The sequence below is a fragment of the Paroedura picta genome, chromosome 14 (genome assembly GCF_049243985.1).
Source record: "Paroedura picta isolate Pp20150507F chromosome 14, Ppicta_v3.0, whole genome shotgun sequence".
Classification (NCBI taxonomy): Eukaryota; Metazoa; Chordata; class Lepidosauria; order Squamata; family Gekkonidae; genus Paroedura; species Paroedura picta.
Window position 1 is genome coordinate 1057905 of NC_135382.1, and position 21717 is coordinate 1079621.

At 52.5% G+C, this 21717-nt stretch overlaps 2 protein-coding genes across 3 annotated transcripts in view; both read right to left on the bottom strand.

Moving 5' to 3' along the window:
* Positions 1 to 1097: 1097 nt before the first annotated feature.
* Positions 1098 to 6615, bottom strand: LOC143823460 (uncharacterized). The gene is made up of 2 exons (XM_077309824.1): positions 4852 to 6615; positions 1098 to 1738 (listed from the first exon to the last, which is right to left on the bottom strand). Exon 1 carries the CDS (start codon positions 6552 to 6554, stop codon positions 4893 to 4895), a length of 1662 nt encoding a protein of 553 aa, XP_077165939.1. The 5' UTR covers positions 6555 to 6615; the 3' UTR covers positions 1098 to 1738; positions 4852 to 4892.
* A 104-nt stretch (positions 6616 to 6719) lies between these two features.
* The window catches only part of LOC143823461 (carboxymethylenebutenolidase homolog), a 30046-nt gene continuing 15048 nt past the window's right edge, over positions 6720 to 21717 (bottom strand). Inside the window, exons 5-7 of one of the 2 annotated variants that reach the window (XR_013226486.1) lie at positions 13714 to 13805; positions 12363 to 12982; positions 6720 to 12304 (exon numbers count right to left, since the gene is read on the bottom strand). Coding sequence is in view for 1 of the 2 variants with exons in the window: in XM_077309825.1 (XP_077165940.1) it covers positions 12803 to 12982; positions 13714 to 13805 (272 nt within the window). In the remaining variant the exon portion in view is untranslated. Of the gene's footprint in view, positions 12983 to 13713; positions 13806 to 21717 lie in introns of both variants that reach the window. The other variant, XM_077309825.1, reaches the window with a different exon arrangement.

Consider the following 21717-nt stretch of genomic DNA (forward strand, 5'->3'; position numbering starts at 1 on the left):
GATCCTGTGCCTGCCATCTATAGGAGCTTGGAACAACATCTAGAGTTTGTAAAAGATGGTGGCTCGGCCAGACGCCGGGGTTTAGAGCTCCGCCTGCTCATTGGATTATGAGCGCTCCTGGCTTATGGAGCGTTCTCCCCCTTGCTGTTTTTGGGGGCTGGGGAGAGCAGTCTGATGCTTATCGGCAGCAGAACGGAAGAAAAAGGGACCTGAAGGAGAAGGGTTGTGGCGGCCAGCACCGGACTTGCGTTGGATGCCTCCCCGGCGAGAGTCATCACTGCAGGGGGAAGGAGACCAATGTGAGCCAGGAGACGCATTGGAGCAGGCCGCGGCAGGGGCTCCAATGTCGAGGGTCCCTGCGGGAGTTCCTATGCCCCCCCTTTGGATTGCCTGCTCCTCCTCGGTGTCTCAGCGTTTTTCAGCGTGCTCCAGACCCGGCGCTCCCCAGTAGGTCCCCCCCCCCCCCGCCTGGCTTAGGGTGAGGAGGGGCAGAGGATCGATCACCTACCAGGTTGAAGGTAGCGGCACAGCAACAGAATCATTCCCCTACCCGGGCCCCAGGCTGAAGCTTGCTGGTGGGGCTGAAAAATCAAGGCTGCGGTAAACGCTTGGGGCTGGAATCCGGTGGTTGCGGCAGAGGTTCATCCCGCGGACAGTGAGAGGCCACTTGGGCCGGCCCCTCTGCGCGCGGTTCGATTGCTGGAGTCCCGGGCGGTTCCTTCCCCGGTTGGATGGTAACCTTGAGGACAAGGAGGACTGTGGTACTGCTGCTTTAAGAACTCAGCTGAAACTGGAGGAGTGGAGAATCGTGTCTCTTGGGCGCCACCCAGTGGTGACTGAGATATTGGCCAGAGCAGGGATTCTGAGTTTTAGTGCTCGCCTCCCTTGCACCATCTGGTGGCAGAAGGCTGAATTTCATCTCAAATTCTTTTTTTGCTCTTTTCTTGTTGTTGTGGCCTAGGACCTCTCCTGAGGTGATAGGAAGGTGTTAGTGACCATCATTGAGAGAGGAATGATAATTGGGAGCTAGTGTCAGACGCACAGGAAACTCACAACAAAACTTATTCAAAAGAAAATAGTTTTATTGATTAGCACTATACGCATTGGACTGAAAGTCAAATCTGACTCGAAGCCAGATTTGCCTCAGCTTATCAATACATTTCTCCCGCCCAAAACTTGACAGTTCCCAAGGAGGGGGGTTAGTGAGAAAAGACATATGTGAAACAACAACAGGATTCCAAACTCCCATCCTTGAGAGAATTGACAACAACCCTGTGTGCCCATAACAAGATAAGGTTAGAATAACATCACTATTCTATTTTATTGCTACAAACTACAAGGCCGGGGCTAGCAGGCGCCAGGTTCAATTAAGCAGTATAACTGACATGGAGGAACTCAGGCTAATTTATGACAGAGATTCTACAATCCTGACATCCCTCCGCATTAAAACTAACTTCACTCCTCCATCTAGCCGGCATCTACCGGGCGAGGACAATCCGGGAATGCTCGATGGAAAGCCCGGAGGAGGCGGGGTGCCTTCACATTCCTTGCCTCCACCCACTCTTTGTCCCCCGAGGGGAAATCTTTCCAATCGACCAGATATTGAAGGCGACCCTTGTGCAAACGAGAGTCTAAAATTTGGTTGACTTCATAGTGGGTGTCTTTATCGATGAAAATTGGCACAGGCTGGTCTGGAGGAGGGTGCCACTCGTCAGGGACCGGAGCTCTCCGCAGCAGGCTGGAATGAAAAACCGGATGCACATTCCTATAAGTCTTTGGTAAAGCTAGCTCAACAGTCACAGTATTAATCAGTTTTATCACTTTAAATGGCCCCACGTATTTAGGGCCAAGTTTCTTTGACTTCTGTTGGCACCTCAGGTTCTTGGTAGACAAATAGGCCAGGTCTCCTACTTTCCAGTCAGGTGCAGGTACTCTTTTCTTATCCGCTTGAGCTTTATAGGCTTGTTTTGCCTCCTTGAGGCTAGCTACAATTTCTGGCCAACCTGTACTGATGGTGGCTGCCCATTTATTTATGTCAGGAGCCTCAGTGGAGTGGAGCTCCCAGGTGGGGGCTGTTGCTAAATCAGTCCCATACACTACTTTGAAAGGTGATACCCCAGTTGAGGCGTGAACCCCATTGTTGTAGGCAAATTCAGCCATCGGTAATAAAGAGACCCAATTGTCCTGCTGGTGATTGATGAAACAACGTAAGTACTGTTCCAGGATTTGGTTTACCCTTTCGGTCTGGCCATTTGATTCAGGGTGATAGCCTGAAGTGAGGGCTTGCTCCACCCCCAAAAGTCTCAGGAGTTCCCTCCAAAACTTAGAAACGAACTGGGGGCCCCGATCTGTCAGGACACGTGTCGGGATCCCGTGCAGACGTACCACGTGTTCAATGAAAAGAGAAGCCAATTTTGGTGCTGAAGGCACCCCCGTGCAGGGAATGAAGTGAGCCTGTTTGGAAAAAGCATCCACTACCACCCATATAACGGTGTTCCCATGGCTGGGAGGGAGGTCCGTAATAAAGTCCATAGTGACATCTGTCCATGGACGAGAGGGGGTGGGCTGTGGTTGCAATAGCCCCTTTTTCTTGCCTCCAACCGGTTTTGAGGCAATACAAATAGGGCATCCCTGCACATATTTCTCCACATCTTTGCGCAGGGACGGCCACCAATATTGTCTCCTGACTAGGTGCAGAGTTTTTACAAAACCAAAGTGTCCAGCAGTTTTTGCGTCGTGGCAAAGTTTCAAAACTTTTCCCCTGGCCGCAACAGGAACAAAGAGTCTCTCGCCCTTAAAAAAGAGCCCCCCCTTCTCAGTCAGATCAGGGCGGAGGGAGCAAAACTCCGGATCTTGTGACATCTCCTTCTGGACCCAGCCCCCTGGGATGGGCGTATCAGTCTGTACGTGGCTGCGCGTCACGGCGGCCATCCCTAGTTGGGCGGGGGTGAAAACGGTGTCCACCAATGGGTCTCGTTTGCTGTTGTACTGGGGCAGGCGTGATAATGCATCTGCCAAAAAGTTCATTTTACCCGGCAGATGCTTTAGGGAGAAGTTGAAACGGGCGAAAAACTCTGCCCATCTCATTTGCTTGGCGGAAAGCGATCGGGGCTGCTTAAGTGCCTGAAGGTTTTTATGATCCGTCCAGACTACAAATGGGATCGCGGATCCTTCTAGCCAATGCCTCCAGGTGGAAAGGGCCAATTTTACTGCAGCCGCCTCTTTTTCCCAAATTGCCCAATTTCGCTCTGCCCCCGAGAATTTCTTTGACAGATAGGCCAGCGGGTGTAACTTTCCGTCCTCCCCCTCTTGGAGGATCACGGCCCCCATTGCTACGTCCGAGGAGTCTACTTGTACAGTAAATTGCTTAGAAGGGTCAGCATGGGCCAGTACGGGTTCGGACGTAAACAATAACTTTAGTTTGTCGAATGCGTTTTGACAGGGGGGAGTCCACAGAAGGGGCGTCCCCGGGCGGCTCGCCGTTTTTCCCCCTTGTTTGGTTTTCAACAAGTCAGTGAGGGGCAGCGCCACTTTGGCAAAATTGGGGATGAAAGTCCTGTAAAAATTAGCGAACCCTAGGAAACTTTGCAGTTGCCTCCTGGTGCGGGGAGGTTCCCAAGCCAGCAAGTCACGCACCTTGCCAGGGTCCATCTCAATCCCCGCTTGGGAGACACGGAACCCCAGAAACTCCACCGCATCGCGGTGGAACTCACATTTAGACAGTTTAGCAAACAATTGGTGCTTTCGCAAGCGGTTGAGCACTTCGCGTACCAGATCAGCATGACTCTCAACATTCTCAGAATACACAAGAATATCATCAATGTAAACCAACACCCCTTGGTACAATAAATCATGCATAATTTCATTAATCATATTCATGAACACGCCCGGAGCGCCGGCGAGGCCGAACGGCATTACGGTGTACTCAAATTGCCCCAGGGGGGTGTTAAAAGCCGTTAGATATTCGTGCCCCTTCTTGATCCGAACTCGGTAATAGGCTTCCCTCAAATCCAATTTCGTAAAAATTCGTGCCTTCCCCAAGTGGCCCAACAAGTCTTTTATCAGGGGGAGCGGGTAGGCATTGCAGGTGGAGACCGCATTCAACCCACGGTAGTCAGTACACAAACGTAGCGAACCGTCCTTCTTTTTTACAAAAAGGACCGGGGCCGCCAATGAAGATGTGGCCGGTCTAATAAAACCCCTCGCCAAGTTCTTATCCAAAAATTCCCTAAGCTCCGCCATTTCCCGGGGGCTCATGGAATAAAGTTTGGCTTTGGGGAGTGGTTCCCCTTTCTTTAATTCGATGGCACAGTCAGTTTTACGGTGGGGGGGCAGTTGGTTGCACTCTACCTCCGCGAACACATCAGCAAAGTCTCGATACTCAGGAGGGAGCGCTGTCCCCCCCGATCCCAAAGCGGCCACAACCCCCGTCAGTGGGGAATCCCGCGGTCGAGCGTGCTGCTCGCAGGCGGGAGAGGTAAAGTCCACGGTCCCTTCTTTCCACTTCACTAGGGGGTCATGTTCCTTCAGCCAATCCAACCCTAACACACAAGGGAAGGCAGAATGAGGGGCTACCAAAGGCTGGATTTGCTCCCAATGTTTTTTTATGTCCAAGTCCATTGGGCGCGTTTTCGCCGTGGCCTCCCCTCCGGGAGCACATTTCCCATCCAATTGGGTGATGGGCAAGGGTTCCCTCAGCGGCACCTTTCCCACCCCCAAAGTCTCGGCCAGTGCCGGGCTCACTAGGGATTGGGTGCACCCTGAGTCCACGATACACCGGACTCCCACTGTTTTCCCCGACTTGGGGTTGGAGAGCTTGGCAGGTAGGAGTAGTAAGGGGGAATCACTCACCACGCGTTTGCCCCTGTTGGCGGCCTGCTGGCGGGGCGCCTTTACAGCAGACCGTCCTCGTTTCCCGACTGCTCCTCGGCTTGATCCTCGTCCTCCAGCCCGCTTCCCTCCTCCGAGTCGTCCACCGCTGGCACGGCAGCCACTGGCACCAGGAGAGACTTGGCACTTTTCTTGGGAGTGGTTTTCTTGGCAGGCTGGGCTTTCGGTGGGGCGCTGCTCACGGCCCTCGGGGTCGCTGTTGCTTTTGAGGGGCAGTTTGCGAGAAAGTGCCCCGCTTGGCCACAACCCAAGCACAGCCCTTTTTCCATGCGCCGGGTGCGCTCAGACGGCTCCAACTTGGCTCGGGGCTTGGTTTTCGCCGGGGTGGAAGTTTTCGCCACGGTTTTGCCTGCCAGGACTTGCACCATCGAAGCTCGCTCCAATCGATTTTCCATCTCCCCAGCCAGTTGGACCCAACCTTCGACTGTAAGCGGGTCTTCCAGGAGGAGGCATTTGTCTGCCAGAGTAGGATTGAGGCCCCCCACAAACGACAGCACACGTTGGGGCTCCGTCCAGTCCGGCACCGAGGAAGCCAGCTCTTTAAACTCCCTGGCGTACTCGACCACTGACAACTTCCCTTGTCGGTGAGCCCTGAGTTTCTTCTCCGCGGTCTCTCGCTCGAACGGTTCCACGTACATCTGGCGCAGGGCTCTCATGAAATGGTTGTAGTCACGAATGGCTTGGGGGTGATAGCGGTACAAGTCCACAAACCACTTGGCTGCTTTGCCTTCTAGGGCTTGGCCCACGAAACGCACTTTCTCCGCATCATCCTGGAAAGTGAACCCCATTTCCATCATGTAGGCCTGGAGGTGCACCAGAAACGTAGGAAAATCGGAGGGGTCTCCGGAAAACTTAGCCTTGAATTTATAGGTGCTCCGCATTTCCACACCCCGGAGGTGGGCTGGTAGGCGCCCCGGGCCCCAATCCGCCGGTGCCGGGGCCGGTGCTGGGGGTCTTGCACCGCGGCCGATGCCTCGTCCTCTCCCCGCCGCCACTCTTGCTCGTTCCGCTACCCGGGCTGCCTCCGCTGCTCGCGCTGCCGCTCGCGCCGCTTCGCGCGCCGCTGCTGCCGCCGCCGCCTCGGCTCCCGCAACGTCCGCCGCCGCCGCCGCTGCTGCCGCCGCCGCTGCGTCCTCGCCTCCGTCCGCGCCGTCTCCTCCGGCTCCATCGCCGCCCGCGCCGCCTTCGTCCTCTCGCTCCTCGCCCTCGCCTTCTTGTTCGCGTTGCTCTCTCGCTCGAGCCTCTGCCTCCGCCTCGATTTCCAGCTGCGCCCTGGCCCTGGCCAACGCCTCAGCATCCGCTGCCGCTTGCGTGTCCGCCATGCCGTGCTCCCGCAGTGCAAGCCCACCACTCACTCGTCGCAGGCTGGTATCGTGCGCACCACCACCACGCACTTCCTTCAGCAGGCGTTGCGTTCGGCGCTTCTCCTCCGGATCCAACCGACCCGAAAGATCCTGCAGCCAGTTAGTCACCCTGTCCAGCTTGTACTGCAAGTCCTGTGTCTCACCCACAGGCTCCAGCGCGTAGCTAGGCAGTCCCAGGTGCTCCGGCCACCTCTCATCCCCAGTAGGGCGGTCGTATTTTGACAATCGCCTGCGCTGGGTGACGTGTCGTTCCAAAAATTCCTCGGGCCCCGGGGTTGTCCCCGAGATTGCCCGCATCATGCCCGAGCTGTGCGGGCCGGCACTCGCGCCGTCGCCCTGGGAGAGGTCCCAATCCAGGCCCTCTCCCTGCTCAGAAAAAGTATGTCCCTCGCCCTGCATTTTGCAGGTGAAAGGAGTTGTGAGATTTGACTTGATGTCAGACGCACAGGAAACTCACAACAAAACTTATTCAAAAGAAAATAGTTTTATTGATTAGCACTATACGCATTGGACTGTAAGTCAAATCTGACTCGAAGCCAGATTTGCCTCAGCTTATCAATACATTTCTCCCGCCCAAAACTTGACAGTTCCCAAGGAGGGGGGTTAGTGAGAAAAGACATATGTGAAACAACAACAGGATTCCAAACTCCCATCCTTGAGAGAATTGACAACAACCCTGTGTGCCCATAACAAGATAAGGTTAGAATAACATCACTATTCTATTTTATTGCTACAAACTACAAGGCCGGGGCTAGCAGGCGCCAGGTTCAATTAAGCAGTATAACTGACATGGAGGAACTCAGGCTAATTTATGACAGAGATTCTACAATCCTGACAGCTAGGTTCAGCTGAATTAGGTGGGGATGAGCTGGGGGGCAGAGAGAACCCCTGAGATAGGCGGGATCTCACCCCACGGTGCTGCCCACCTCTCCAGCTGTTAGATTAGGGTGGGGGAGGGGGAGAGGGTGGTGATAGAGTTAGTGGGGTCAGGAGGGTTAGGGAGGGTTAGTGCAGCTGGGGAGGAGGTGAGACTTAGCATAGGAGTTAGGATTGACGTCCTCTCTCGAGGGGGGCACATGGAGAGGGAGGGTCGCCTGGGAGAGATGGCAGATGCTGGGGCCGGGATCCAAACAATCATGGGCCAGGGGCGCTATGGCTGGGGGAGGAGGTTGGACAAGAGAAGGGGTGGGAGCACTGGTGTCCCGCATAGGACCTGGCGGTGGAGACACGGCCGGTGCCCTGGGTGTGCTCGATCCCCTTCTAACCTCCGTCCCATCCCCAAGGCTGTGAGGGTGGAGGCTAGGGAGGGTCCGATCTTGGTCCTGTGCAATGCAAGGTCGATTAAGAACAAGACCTCCACTCTGCAGCACTTCTTTGCAGAGTCGGGGGCGGACCTTGCTTGCGTGACCGAGACCTGGGTGAGGGAGGGGGAGTCGGTGGCCTTGAAAGAACTGGCCCCCCCAGGATTCTCGGTCCTATACCAATCTTGGATCCATAAGAGGGGAGGGGGGGTGGCAATTCTGGCCCGGGAGACTCTCGCCTGCATGGCTCTCCCGGTGCCAGAAATCAGTGGAGTGGAGTGTGTCGGTATTGGGTGGGGCTCAGTCGAGAGCGCGGCCATCTGGCTGGTATACCATCCATCCAACACACCACCAGATGCCCTGCCCCTCCTGCTGAAGGTGGTGGCCGCCTGGGCGTTGCAGTTCCCTAGGCTCTTAATCCTGGGTGACTTCAATGTCCACGCGGACTCGCCCACTTCAGGACTTGGTGGGGACTTGGTGTCATTCATGGCGACACTAGGACTCTCGCAATTTGTTGCTGGTCCCACTCATCATGCCGGCCACACGCTTGACTTGATTTTTGGTGCCGGGATAGAGGTGGTTCTGGAGCCAGCTTTGGCCGTGCGATGGTCAGACCACTATGACCTGTGGGCCCGGCTTGGGATGCCACCCCCTCCCCAGTTGGGTGGTGGGCGCACTTTTGCCCGCCCGCGGAGACTCATGGATCCAATTGGTTTCCGGAATGCTCTGCGGGACCCGATACCTCCTGGCAACTCACTGGTGGCGTTAGTAGAGGACTGGCAGTCCCGTCTGACAGCCGCTATAAATGAGATTGCCCCTAAGCGTCCTCTCTGCCCTCGACTCAAACGGTCCCCCTGGTACACGGGGGTGCTCCGGGAAAAGAAGAGGGAGGTGAAACAACTAGAGCGAGTGTGGCGGAAGACTCGCGATGAAGCTGCAAGAACATCTTATCACACGCTTATGAGGGCGTATGTGATGGCGGTGAAAGTGGCGAAGCGAGAGTTCTTTGCCACGGAAATCGCGTCCGCAAGCTCTCGCCCGGCCCAATTATTTAGGGTAGTTAGATCCCTCACCACCCTTCAGGGGCGCCAAAATATTAGTCAATTGGCACTTGGCTGCGAGGCATTAGCGAGCTTTTTTGCGGATAAAGTCTTGTCGCTTCGCCATGACCTTCCTGTCACAATTAATACAATAAACGAACTGGAGACCTGTTGGCCGTCTTTGGCAGTGAGGTTTGATGGCTTCAGACAGCTCTCTTCTTCCGAAGTGGACAAGTTGTTGGGGTCGATCAGGGCGACCACCTGCCCCCTTGATCCCTGTCCCTCTTGGCTTCTCAAGGGGAGCGGAGAGGGGATAGGAGGCCAACTCAGGGATATTATCAACCTTTCCCTGAGTTCCGGGGAATTCCCCGAGTGGCTGAAGGAGGCGGTGGTTCGCTCTCTCCTGAAAAAACCAACGCTGGACCCGCAGGACCCTGCCAACTACCACCTGGTGTCACACCTAGCGTTCCTGGGCAAGGTGGTGGAAAGGGCTGCGGCGGACCAGCTCCTAGCTTTCCTGGATGAAACTTAGGCACTCGATCCATATCAGTCTGGCTTCCGCCCTGGCCACAGGGTGGAGACAGTGTTGGTCGCCCTGCTGGACGATCTCCGTTGCCAGCTGGATAGAGGCGGGTCAGCCGTGCTGGTCCTTCTGGATCTGTCGGCTGCTTTCGACATCGTGGACCATGAGATATTGGTCCACCGCCTCGCCGGTATGGGGATATGGGGTACAGCCTTGCACAGGATACGCTCCTTCCTCCAGAACCGGACCCAGAGGGTTGCAGTGGGGGATGAGCTCTCGTGCCCTTATGGACTCCCTTGTGGGGTCCCACAGGGCGCTGTTCTCTCCCCCACACTATTTAACATCTTCATGCGCCCTCTGGCCCAGCTGGTACGGAGTTTTGGGTTGGGCTGCCATCAGTACGCTGACGACACCCAGCTCTATCTCCTCATGGACGGCCACCCAGACTCCCCCCCGGAACCATTCGCCAGATGTTTGGAAGCGGTGACAGAATGGTTTGAGCAGAGTCGCCTGAAACTCAATCCCTCCAAGACGGAGGTCCTGTGGCTGGGAAGTAGGGGGCGGGAACAGGAAGCACATTTACCCACCCTGGCAGGGGCGCATCTTACCATCGCGTCCCAGGCCAGAAACTTGGGTGTGACCATTGATGCCTCCCTGACTATGGAGGCGCAGGTCAGGAAAGTAGCTGGCCAGGCATTTTTCCATCTTCGCCAAGCTCAGCTACTAGCGCCCTACCTGTCCCCCGAACACCTGGCCACTGTGATCCATGCAACGGTCACCTCCAGATTAGATTTCTTTAACTCGCTCTACGAGGGACTATCCCTGTCTCTGATCCGGAAACTCTAGCTAGTACAAAATGCAGCTGCTAGGGTCCTCACCGGCACACCTTGGAGGGCCCACATCCAGCCTGTCCTGAGGCAGCTGCACTGGTTACCAATTGCTGTCCGGATCCGGTTCAAGGTTCTGGTTCTAAGCTTTAAGGCTTTACGTGGGCTGGGACCCACATACCTGAGGGACCGCCTAGTGCCCTATGCGCCCCGCAGGGCTCTGCGCTCTGCGAGTGAGATTCTTCTGGTCATTCCCGGCCCTAGGGAAGCACGCCTAGCCTCGACCAGGGCCAGGGCCTTTTCGGTCCTGGCCCCCACCTGGCGGAATGAGCTCCCGGGTGAGCTGCGGGCCCTGCGGGATCTTTCAACGTTCCGCAGGGCCTGCAAGACGGAGCTCTTCCGCCAGGTCTATGGTTGAGGCTGGGACTGCTCTCCCCCAGGCTTCTTGAACATCGTTGACCTCCTTCTCCTCCACCCCCCCTTTTTAGGAATGGGGGTAGGGAGGGGATCTTATTATTGGGCCGCCATGTTGTGACATTTTAAAGTCTTTTAATGGGAGTTTTAATGGGGTTTTTAAGACACTGTAACCCGCCACGAGCCATCTGGGAGTGGCGGGAAATAATAATAATAGTAATAGTAATAGTAATAGTAATAGTAATAGTAATAGTAATAGTAATAGTAATAGTAATAGTAATAGTAATAGTAATAGTAATAGTAATAGAGGAACTAGAACGATCCTCTGACTTAGTCCAAGATAAATACTCTAGAGTACCTACAGTGAATTCCACGTTCTCTATTGAGGCAATTTGAACAAGGAACCATCAGATAAAAATGGATACATTGATGAATATAAAAATACGGAAACAATTAAATTACACATTTTGTTTAAATAGAGGTTTTCATTTTCTAAGTGCTAAGAAGCAATATTTTTCAACTGTCTATGAAATCAAAATCACCTTTGACCTGCCACCCAAGAGGCATTTTACCAAGTGCCCCTCTGCATATTTCAGGTTTTAAAGTAAGAAAGGGCGGGGCATGATCAGGCCATTTCTTTCCACTTCCTGTAATGTGCAGTGGAACAACAGATGGGAGGTTGTCTCCACTCCTTCTAAAGTGTGCAGGCTGATTGTGAAGTTTCCCATGCAGAGCTGCTGTTGGGGAAGCCTCCCTCCTTTCCCTGAAGAATTCCCACCCATGACTGAAATTATTGATGTTCATTAGGGAAGGAGCAATGGCGATATTTGGCCATGATTTTAAGCTAGAGTAGAGAGCTGGCTCCAGTTATGAGCCTCTTGTGGCGCAATGAGCCTCTTGTGGCGCAGAGTGGTAAGGCAGCGATATGCTGTCTGGAACTGTCTGCCCATGAGGTTGGGAGTTCGATCCCAGCAGCCGGCTCAAGGTCAACTCAGCCTTCCATCCTTCCGAGGTCGGTAAAATGAGTACCCAGCTTGCTGGGGGGTAAGCGGTAATGACTGGGGAAGGCACTGGCAAACCACCCCGTATTGAGTCTGCCATGAAAACGCTAGAGGGCGTCACCCCAAGGGTCAGACATGACTCGGTGCTTGCACAGGGGATACCTTTACCTTTACCTTTAGAGAGCTGGCAATTTGGGGTTCTCATTTTTGTTCTAGTCTTGAAGTCAAGCAAACTTCTGTTTGAGAACGTTTCTTTATTCTCAAGCAAAGACATCCAGCAGGCAAGCATAGGGAGAACTACAGGCAGTACATGCAAGGATTCACATATATAAAACCCAGGCCCATCCCCTTTGCCCCCTCCCAGGGGAAGGTGAAAGGCAGGCCAAACATTCCTGCAGTCTGTGGGGTGAAGCACAGCAAAGGGAGGGAGTCTAAGGGGGGTGGTATCGCACAGCTGTGTTAGGGGAAGCTCCAGTCATAAAACACAAGCTAGAGAATTTGGCCTTGAGGTGCAAACGGAGACATGAAATTATAAATGTTTTTGTATTCTCTAAAGCTGTTTTATTGTTAAGATCTTATTAGAAATTAAGGAATTCAAAAATATTATTAAAGGATCAGGCTAGTGAATATAAACAAAGAACATAGCAAACAATGTTATAATAAAATTTTATTGTATGCTGTACTGTTATATATATTTGTTGAAATAACAAAATACTCTGAAGAAAAGATCTATTTCCTCTACAGTCACAGTCATTATCACGTTTTAGAAATATATCAGTTTTAAACCAGTTTTACTGTTGGTGTTTCACAACAAAGAGTTCTAGGGGCTGTCGTTGGGTGAAGGTGCTGTTCAAAATGGGATTTTGAACATGGAGAAAGACTACTACACCAGAGGTCTTCAACCCCCGGTCGGCGGCCCGGTACCGGGCCGCAAGCGGCCGCGCCTGCCTCCCCCCCCCGCAGCGAGTGGGGGGGAAGAGGCAGGCGCGGCCTCTGGCACGCCAGTGACGCAAACGCGCGTGCGAAAACGCGCACGTGTGGCTGTTCTGCGCATGTGCGTTAGCGCAATCTAGTGGCGAAAACGCGCATGCGCGGCAACTGCCTATGCGCGTTTACGTGCAGCTGCTGTGGCCGGGCCGCCAGCTCTCTCCTACCCTCGGAGGCGGTCGCCGACTACAAGAAGGTTGGGGACCGCTATACTACACCATATGATATGTGTGTTTGATATAACAATACAACATGCAATAAAATTTGCATTATAATATTGTTTGCTGTGTCATTTGTTTATATCCATGATCCTTATCCCTTAATAGCACCGTATTATATGTTTGATGTTAAACTGCTTTAGTGGTGCATAAAAAGTACACAATTTTTGAGTAAAATGTGGGTAATTCTGCTCCGTAGTGCCAGCGTTCTCCTATAAATTTCACAGGTTCTGTCTATTAAACATATCTGTTTAGCCAGTCCATCATGTCTTTCCTTGCTTCTTCAATGTAGGGTTTATCTTTAGGGTTCATATCTTCTTTCTTACGATGTACAAAGCCATGTGTTTGACCTGGATAGATTTTTACCTCGAAATGGACTTTGCACTGCTCTTTCAGTTTCTGTTCTAGTATACAGACCTAATGACAGAAAAATATTATTGAACTAATATTATTATTTCTGAAAGACTAACAAATTGCCAGGTTCACAAACAAATTTAAATAGATAAAATGAATAAGGATCAGCAACCAACCAAGATCCTGTACACTGTTTGCCAACGGTTCCCCATCCAATGCACACATTCACACCCGCATCCTTCACAGGCATGAGAGGTTCTCATCAAGTGTGAAGGTGATGTGAGAATGGTTAAGAAGCCCAGTCCAGGGACAGACAAAATGGGACATGCACCCCGGATTCTGTCATTGAGCTGGCTCAAAAAAAAAAAAATCCCATGGACATTTGACTACAGATTAATGTAGATATCTGGTATTGATCTCTCTTCCCTACCACATTCACCATCACCGCTGAGCAGACAATTCCAGACACTTCAGACTATGAACCGCATCAGCTGAAGGTGGCAGATCTGGGACTGGTTCTACGTGGTGGTTCAGAACTAGAAGCAGCTGCCATGAGGAGCTCTGATTCAGGCTGTGGGGGAAGGGGAGGTCAACTTTCCACCACCATTCTACATGCTTCTGCCAATCAAGATTACCCCGCTCCTTGAAAGGAAAGGAAAGCCAGCATCTATACCAAATCCAAGTTCCAATTCATCAGGACCTCTTGTATGTTTGTAGGAACTGATCACAGATTTACTAGCATTTACTTAAACAAGATTCAATGTGCTTGTCAAAAAACAACAAGACTTGCTTACCTGGTCAAGAGGAATGACTTCATCTTTCTCTCCGAAAATGAAAAATGTGGGATTCAATAAATGGCAATCGTCCCCCTCTAACCTGATAACTCCTAGAAAACATTTAGAAGAAGAAGAAGAAGAAGAAGAAGAAGAAGAAGAAGAAGAAGAAGAAGAAGAAGAAGAAGAAGAAGAAGAAGAAGAAGAAGAAGAAGAAGAAGAAGAAGAAGAGAATTGGTTCTTATATTTAGAAGAACATAAACCGACACTCAGTTGGGTAATTTAAGCTATAAAAATGAAGCGCAGAATTTATTAAAAATACTTGCAATATCCTATTTACTCTCAAAACAGTGGAAACAAACGCATGTACCAACAAAATTAAAGACTCCTGATATCTTATAATGAACAAATCAGCACAAGTAAAGCCGTCTGCACTTTTACCCCCCAATAAGAGAAAAGGGAGTGTAAGGAAGGAGCCCGATCGGGGGCAGCCCAACCGGCAAGGCCAGCTCATAGGGAACCAAAAATAAAAGGATTCAGATGTCTTTATACTAACGCCCGAAGCATGCAAGAGCTGGAACTTCTCATGCTGATGGAAAGGTATGATCTAGTAGGCATCACAGAAACTTGGTGGAATGATTCTCATGACTGGAATGTAATGGTGGATGGATATGAACTGTTCAGAAAAAACAGAATAGATCGAAGAGGTGGAGGAGTGGCACTGTATGTGAGGAAAGGGCTTACCTGTCAGGACATTCTAGTGAAGGAGAGCATATCTACAATGGAAAGCATCTGGGTGAAAATAAGCGAGGGGAAAACAAACAGTGTGGTGGTTGGTGTCTGCTACCGTCCACCTGACCAACGAGAGGATGTGAATGCTGCACTTTGTGAGCAGCTTGAGAAAATATCCAAGCGGCAGGACCTTGTCATCATGGGTGACTTCAATTTCCCAGATGTGTGCTGGGAAAAAAACTCTACAAAGCGTCCTCAGTCATGCAACTTTCTGACCTGCCTGGCTGATAATTTCATTTATCAAATGGTAGATGAACCCACAAGAGGTTCAGCCATACTGGACTTAATACTGACTAACAGGCAAGAGTTGGTGGATGAGCTGAAGGAGGTGGGGACCCTAGGGGGAAGTGACCATGTCCTCACAGAATTCCTTTTGAGATGGGGAGGCAAGGAAGCTTGTAGCCAGACGCGGATGTTGGATTTTCATTGGACAAACTTTAATAAACTCAGAGACATGATGAGTGTCATACCATGGACGAGAATGCTGGAAGGGAAGGGAGCGTGTGAAGGGTGGGCGATACTCAAACAAGAGCTATTGCATGCTCAGACTATCCCAGAAAGACGAAAACACTGCAGGAGCTCTAAGAAGCCTATTTGGATGAACAGAGAACTTCAAGAGGAACAAAGAAAGAAAAGGAAAATGTTCAGGAAATGGAGGGAAGGACAGAGCTCTAAAGAAGAGTACCTACAGGTTACTAGGCACTGTAGATCAATCATCAGAAAGGCCAAAGCTGAGAGTAAGCTAAGATTGGGCAGGGAAGCCCACAGTAACAAGAAAAGATTTTTCAGTTATGTGAGGAGCAAACGTAAAGTAAAGGAAGCAATAGGCCGGCTGTTGGATGCGGATGGACAAACTCTAACGGAAGATGCAGAGAAAGCAGAAAGGCTTAGTGCCTATTTTACATCTTTTTTTTCCCCACAGGTCAAAGGGTTTAGGCACATCTAGAGATGGCAGTAGCCAAGAGATAGTTTCTGGGTGGCAGGTTGACATGGACAGAGAGGTTGTCGAGAGGCATTTAGCTGCACTGGATGAGTTCAAATCCCCTGGGCCGGATGAAATGCACCCGAGAGTGCTCAAAGAACTTTCCAGAGAACATGCACAGCCCTTGTCCATCATCTTCGGTACCTCTTTAAGGACTCCCTGCTGTGATACATTGTTGCCTGTGTTCCTATAAACATCTTATCTGCTAGCCTGGGGCGCCGGCCAGACCAAGGCCGTGCTAACTTTGGCACCTTGGCAGGAAGCCTGGGATGGCACCTGGGTCGGAGAGTAACCCCCTCCCCTTGGGAACGCTTGAGTTTCGGCGGGAGAATTGTATTGATAACTGCTTGCTCTTCTGATATCGAACAGTCTTGACTTCAAATGTTAAAGTGTTCAGATCTACTTCCAATTAAAGCTTACTTTCCATAGAAGCTTGTTTGTGAGTTTTGTCTGCTCTTGACAGCCTCCCCCTAGAATGCAGCATTAGAAGACGGTTATGCTCTGAGGCTAGAGGAGCGTGCACCTCAACATTCTAGCATCTGCATCGGATGGGGAGCCACATTGGTCTGTAGCAGCAGAACAGTTTGATTGCAGAACAAAGAAGTATGCATGCACACAACAGCTTATACTTTGGACAAAACTTTGTTGCAAAAATCCCTATTTGGTCTGCAGGTGGCCAATCACAAGACAACCAGGTTCACTCTGAGAAGTAGCAGCAGAACACCCTTGTTTATGGCAATGTCATGGAAAGGCAAATGTGGCAAAATCATATCATGTGATGAGGGAAGGGAATTGCAGTCTATGCTCACCTTAGGGGTAGTCCGTGAATACCTGGTTTCTTTAAATTAAACAGCCCTCTAGGCCAGATGAACTTCATACAAAGGTACTAAAAGAACTTGTGGATATAATTGTTGGAGAACAGGCGAAGTGCCAGGAGACTGGAGGCAGGCAAATGTTGCCCCATCTTGAAGAAGGGGGAACAGGAGGATCCAAGTAACTACCAACGTGTCAGGATTGTAGAATCTCTGTCATAAATTAGCCTGAGTTCCTCCATGTCAGTTATATTGCTTGATTGAGCCTGGCGCCTGCTAGCCCCGGCCTTGTAGTTTGTAAGCAATAAAATAGAATAGCGATGTTATGTTAACCTTATCTTGTTATGGGCTCACAGGGTTGTTGTCACCTCTCTCAAGGATGGGAGTTTGGAATCCTGTTGTTGTTTCACATATGTCTTTCCTCACTAACCCCCCCCCCCTTGGGAACTGTCAAGTTTTGGGCGGGAGAAATGTATTGATAAGCTGAGGCAAATCTGGCTTCGAGTCAGATTTGACTTTCAGTCCAATGCGTATAGTGCTAATCAATAAAACTATTTTCTTTTGAATAAGTTTTGTTGTGAGTTTCCTGTGCGTCTGACATCAAGTCAAATCTCACAACTCCTTTCACCTGCAAAATGCAGGGCGAGGGACATACTTTTTCTGAGCAGGGAGAGGGCCTGGATTGGGACCTCTCCCAGGGCGACGGAGCTGGTGCTGGGCCGCACAGCTCGGGCATGATGCGGGCAATCTCGGGAACAACCCCGGGGCCCGAGGAATTTTTGGAACGACACGTCACCCAGCGCAGGCGATTGTCAAAATACGACCGCCCTACTGGGGATGAACGGTGGCCGGAGCACCTGGGACTGCCTAGCTACGCACTGGAGCCTGTGGGTGAGACACAGGACTTGCAGTACAAGCTGGACAGGGTGACTAACTGGCTGCAGGATCTTTCGGGTCGGCTGGATCCGGAGGAGAAACGCCGAACACAACGCCTGCTGAAGGAAGTGCTCGGTGGTGGTGCGCACGATACCAGTGTGCGAAGAGCGAGCGGTGGGCTTGCGCTGCGGGAACACGGCATGGCGGACACGCAAGCAGCGGCGGATGCTGAGGCGGTGGCCAGGGCCAGGGCGCAGCTAGAGATCGAGGCGGAGGCGGCGGCGCGAGCGAGAGCGCAGAGGGAAAGAGAAGACGAGGACGAGGAGCGAGAGGACGAAGACGGCGCGGGTGGCGATGGAGCCGGAGGGGACGGCGCGGATGGAGGCGAGGGAGCAGCAGCGGCGGCGGCAGCGGCGGCGGCGGCGGACGTGGCGGGAGCCGAGGCGGCGGCAGCAGCAGCGGCGCGCGAAGCAGCGGTGGCGGCCGCGCGGGCAGCAGAGGCGGCGCGGGTAGCGGAACGAGCAAGAGTGGCGGCGGGGAGAGGACGAGGCATCGGCCGTGGCGCAAGACCCCTGGTCCCGGCCCCGGCACCAGCGGATTGGGGCCCAGAGCGCCTACCTGCCCACCTCCGTGGAGTGGAGATGCGGAGCACCTATAAATTCAAGGCTAAGTTTGCTGGGGACCCCTCCGATTTTCCTACGTTTCTGGTGCACCTCCAGGCCTACATGATGGACATGGGGTTCACTTTCCAGGACGACGCCGAGCGGGTGCGTTTCGTGGGTCAAGCCCTAGAAGGCAAAGCTGCCAAATGGTTCGTGGACTTGTACTGCTACCACCCCCAAGCCATCCGTGACTACAACCACTTTATGCGGGCCCTGCGCCAAATGTACGTGGAACCGTTTGAACGGGAGACTGCGGAGAAAAAACTCAGGGCTCACCGGCAAGGGAAGTTGTCAGTTGTCGAGTACGCTAGGGAATTTAAAGAGCTGGCTTCCTCTGTACCGGACTGGACAGAGCCCCAACGCGTGCTGGCGTTTGTGGGGGGCCTCAATCCTACTCTGGCAGACAAATGCCTCCTCCTGGAAGACCCGCTTACAGTCGAAGGGTGGGTCCAATTGGCTGGAGAGATGGAAAACCGATTGGAGCGAGCCTCAATGGTTCAGGTCCTGGCAGGCAAAACCGTGGCGAAAACTTCCACCCCGGCGAAAGCCAAGCCCCGAGCCAAATTGGAGCCGGCTGAGCGCACCCGGCGCATGGAAAAGGGGCTGTGCTTGGGCTGCGGCCGAGCGGGGCACTTTCTCGCACACTGCCCGACGAAAGCAGCATCGACCCCGAGGGCTGTGAGCAGCCCCCCGCCGAAAGCCCAGCCTGCTAAGAAAACCACTCCGAAGAAAAGTGCCAAGTCTCTTCTGGTGCCAGTGGCTACCGTGCCTGCAGTGGACGACTCGGAGGAGGGAAGCGGGCTGGAGGACGAGGATCAAGCTGAGGAGCAGTCGGGAAACGAGGACGGTCTGCTGTAAAGGCGCCCCGCCAGCAGGCCGCCAACAGGGGCAAACGCGTGGTGAGTGATTCCCCCTTGCTACTCCTACCGGCCAATCTCTCCAACCCCAAGTCGGGGAAAACAGTGGGAGTCCGGTGCATCGTGGACTCGGGGTGCACCCAATCCCTAGTGAGCCCGGCACTGGCCGAGACTTTGGGGGTGGGAAGGGTGCCACTGAGAGAACCCTTGCCAATCACCCAATTAGATGGGAAATGTGCTCCCGGGGGGGAAGCCACGGTGAAAACGCGCCCGATGGACTTGGACATAAAAAAACATTGGGAGCAAATCCAGCCTTTGGTAGCCCCTCACTCTGCTTTCTCTTGCGTGTTGGGGTTGGATTGGCTGAAGGAACATGACCCCCTAGTGAAATGGAAAGAAGGGACTGTGGAATTTACCTCTCCCGCCTGCGAGCAGCACGCTCGACCGCAGGGTCCTCCAAGTTCGGGGGTTGTGGCCGCTTTGGGAGCAGGGGGGGCAGCGCTCCCTCCCGAGTATCGGGACTTTGGTGATGTGTTCGCGGAGGTGGAGTGCAACCAACTTCCCCCCCACCGTAAAACTGACTGTGCCATCGAATTGAAGAAAGGGGAGCCGCTCCCCAAAGCCAAACTTTATTCCATGAGCCCTCGTGAGATGGCGGAGCTTAGGGAATTTTTGGACAAAAACCTGGCGAGGGGTTTTATTAGACCGGCCACATCTTCCCTTGCAGCCCCGGTCCTTTTTGTAAAAAAGAAGGATGGTTCGCTGCGTTTGTGTACTGACTACCGTGGGTTGAACGCGGTTTCCACCTGCAACGCCTACCCGCTCCCCCTGATAAAAGACTTATTGGGCCACTTGGGGAAGGCACGAATTTTCACGAAACTGGATTTGAGGGAAGCCTATTACCGAGTGCGGATCAAGAAGGGGCACGAATATTTAACGGCTTTTAACACTCCCCTGGGGCAGTTTGAGTACACCGTAATGCCGTTCGGCCTCGCCGGCGCTCCGGGCGTGTTCATGAATATGATAAATGAAATTATGCATGATTTATTGTACCAGGGGGTGTTGGTTTACATTGATGATATTCTTGTGTATTCAGAGAATGTTGAGAGTCACGCTGATCTGGTCCGCGAAGTGCTCAGCCGCTTGCGGAAGCACCAATTGTTTGCTAAACTGTCTAAATGTGAGTTCCACCGCGATGCGGTGGAGTTTTTGGGTTTCCGAGTCTCCCAGGCTGGGATTGAGATGGACCCTGGCAAGGTGCGCGACTTGCTGGCTTGGGAACCCCCCTGCACCAGGAGGCAACTGCAAAGCTTCCTGGGATTCGCTAATTTTTACAGGACTTTTATCCCCAACTTTGCCAAAGTGGCGTTGCCCCTCACTGACTTGTTGAAAACCAAACAAGGGGGAAAACCAGCGAGCCGCCCGGGGGCGCCCCTTCTCTGGACTCCACCCTGTCAAGACGCATTTGACAAACTAAAGTTGTTGTTTACGTCCGAACCAGTACTGGCCCATGCTAACCCTTCCAAGCAATTTACTGTACAAGTAGACTCCTCGGACGTAGCAATGGGGGCCGTGATCCTCCAAGAGGGGGAGGACGGGAAATTACACCCGCTGGCCTATCTTTCAAAAAAGTTTTCGGGGGCGGAATGCAACTGGGCAATTTGGGAAAAAGAGGCGGCTGCAGTAAAATTGGCCCTTTCCACCTGGAGGCATTGGCTGGAGGGGTCCGCGGTCCCTTTTGTAGTCTGGACGGATCATAAAAACCTTCAGGCACTCAAGCAGCCCCGCTCGCTTTCGGCCAAGCAGATGAGATGGGCGGAGTTTTTTGCCCGTTTCAACTTCTCTCTAAAGCACCTGCCGGGCAAAATGAACTTTTTGGCAGACGCATTGTCACGCCTGCCCCAGTACAACAGCAAACGAGACCCATTGGTAGATACCGTTTTCACCCCCGCCCAACTAGGGATGGCTGCCGTGACGCGTAGCCACACAAAGACTGATACGCCCATCCCAGGGGGCTGGGTCCAGAAGGAGATGTCACAAGATCCGGAGTTTTGCTCCCTCCGCCCTGATCTGACTGAGAAGGGGGGGCTCTTTTTTAAGGGCGAGAGACTCTTTGTTCCTGCTGCGGCCAGGGGAAAGGTTTTGAAACTTTGCCACGATGCAAAAACTGCTGGACATTTTGGGTTCGTAAAAACTCTGCACCTGGTCAGGAGACAGTATTGGTGGCCGTCCCTGCGCAAAGATGTGGAGAAATATGTACAGGGGTGCCCCATTTGTATTGCCTCAAAACCGGTTGGGGGCAAGAAAAAGGGGCTATTACAACCACAGCCCACCCCCTCTCGTCCATGGACAGATGTTACTATGGACTTTATCACGGACCTCCCTCCCAGCCACGGGAACACCGTTGTATGGGTGGTAGTGGATGCTTTTTCTAAACAGGCTCACTTCATTCCCTGCACGAGTGTGCCTTCAGCACCTAAATTGGCTTTTCTTTTTATTAAACACGTGGTACGTCTGCACGGGATCCCGACACGTGTTCTGACGGATCGGGGCCCCCAGTTCGTTTCCAAGTTTTGGAGGGAACTCTTAAGACTATTAGGTGTGGAACAAGCACTCACTTCGGGCTATCACCCTGAATCAAATGGCCAGACCGAAAGGGTAAACCAAATCCTGGAGCAATATTTGCGTTGTTTTATTAATCACCAGCAGGATAATTGGGTCTCCTTATTGCCACTTGCCGAATTTGCCTACAACAATGGGGTTCACGCCTCAACAGGGGTATCACCCTTCAAGGTGGTGTATGGAACTGATTTGGTGGCAGCCCCCACCTGGGAACTCAGCTCCACTGAGGCTCCTGACATAAATAAATGGGCTGCAACTATTAGTATAGGCTGGCCAGAAATTGTTGCTAGCCTCAAGGAGGCAAAACAAGCCTATAAAGCTCAAGCAGATAAGAAAAGAGTACCAGCACCTGAATGGAAAGTGGGGGACCTGGCCTATTTGTCTACAAAGAACCTGAGGTGCCAGCAGAAATCCAAGAAACT

Coding starts and splice junctions, on each gene's coding strand:
- LOC143823460 (XM_077309824.1), bottom strand. CDS start 6,554: ATGATGCGGGCAATCTCGGGGACAACCCCGGGGCCCGAGGAATTTTTG.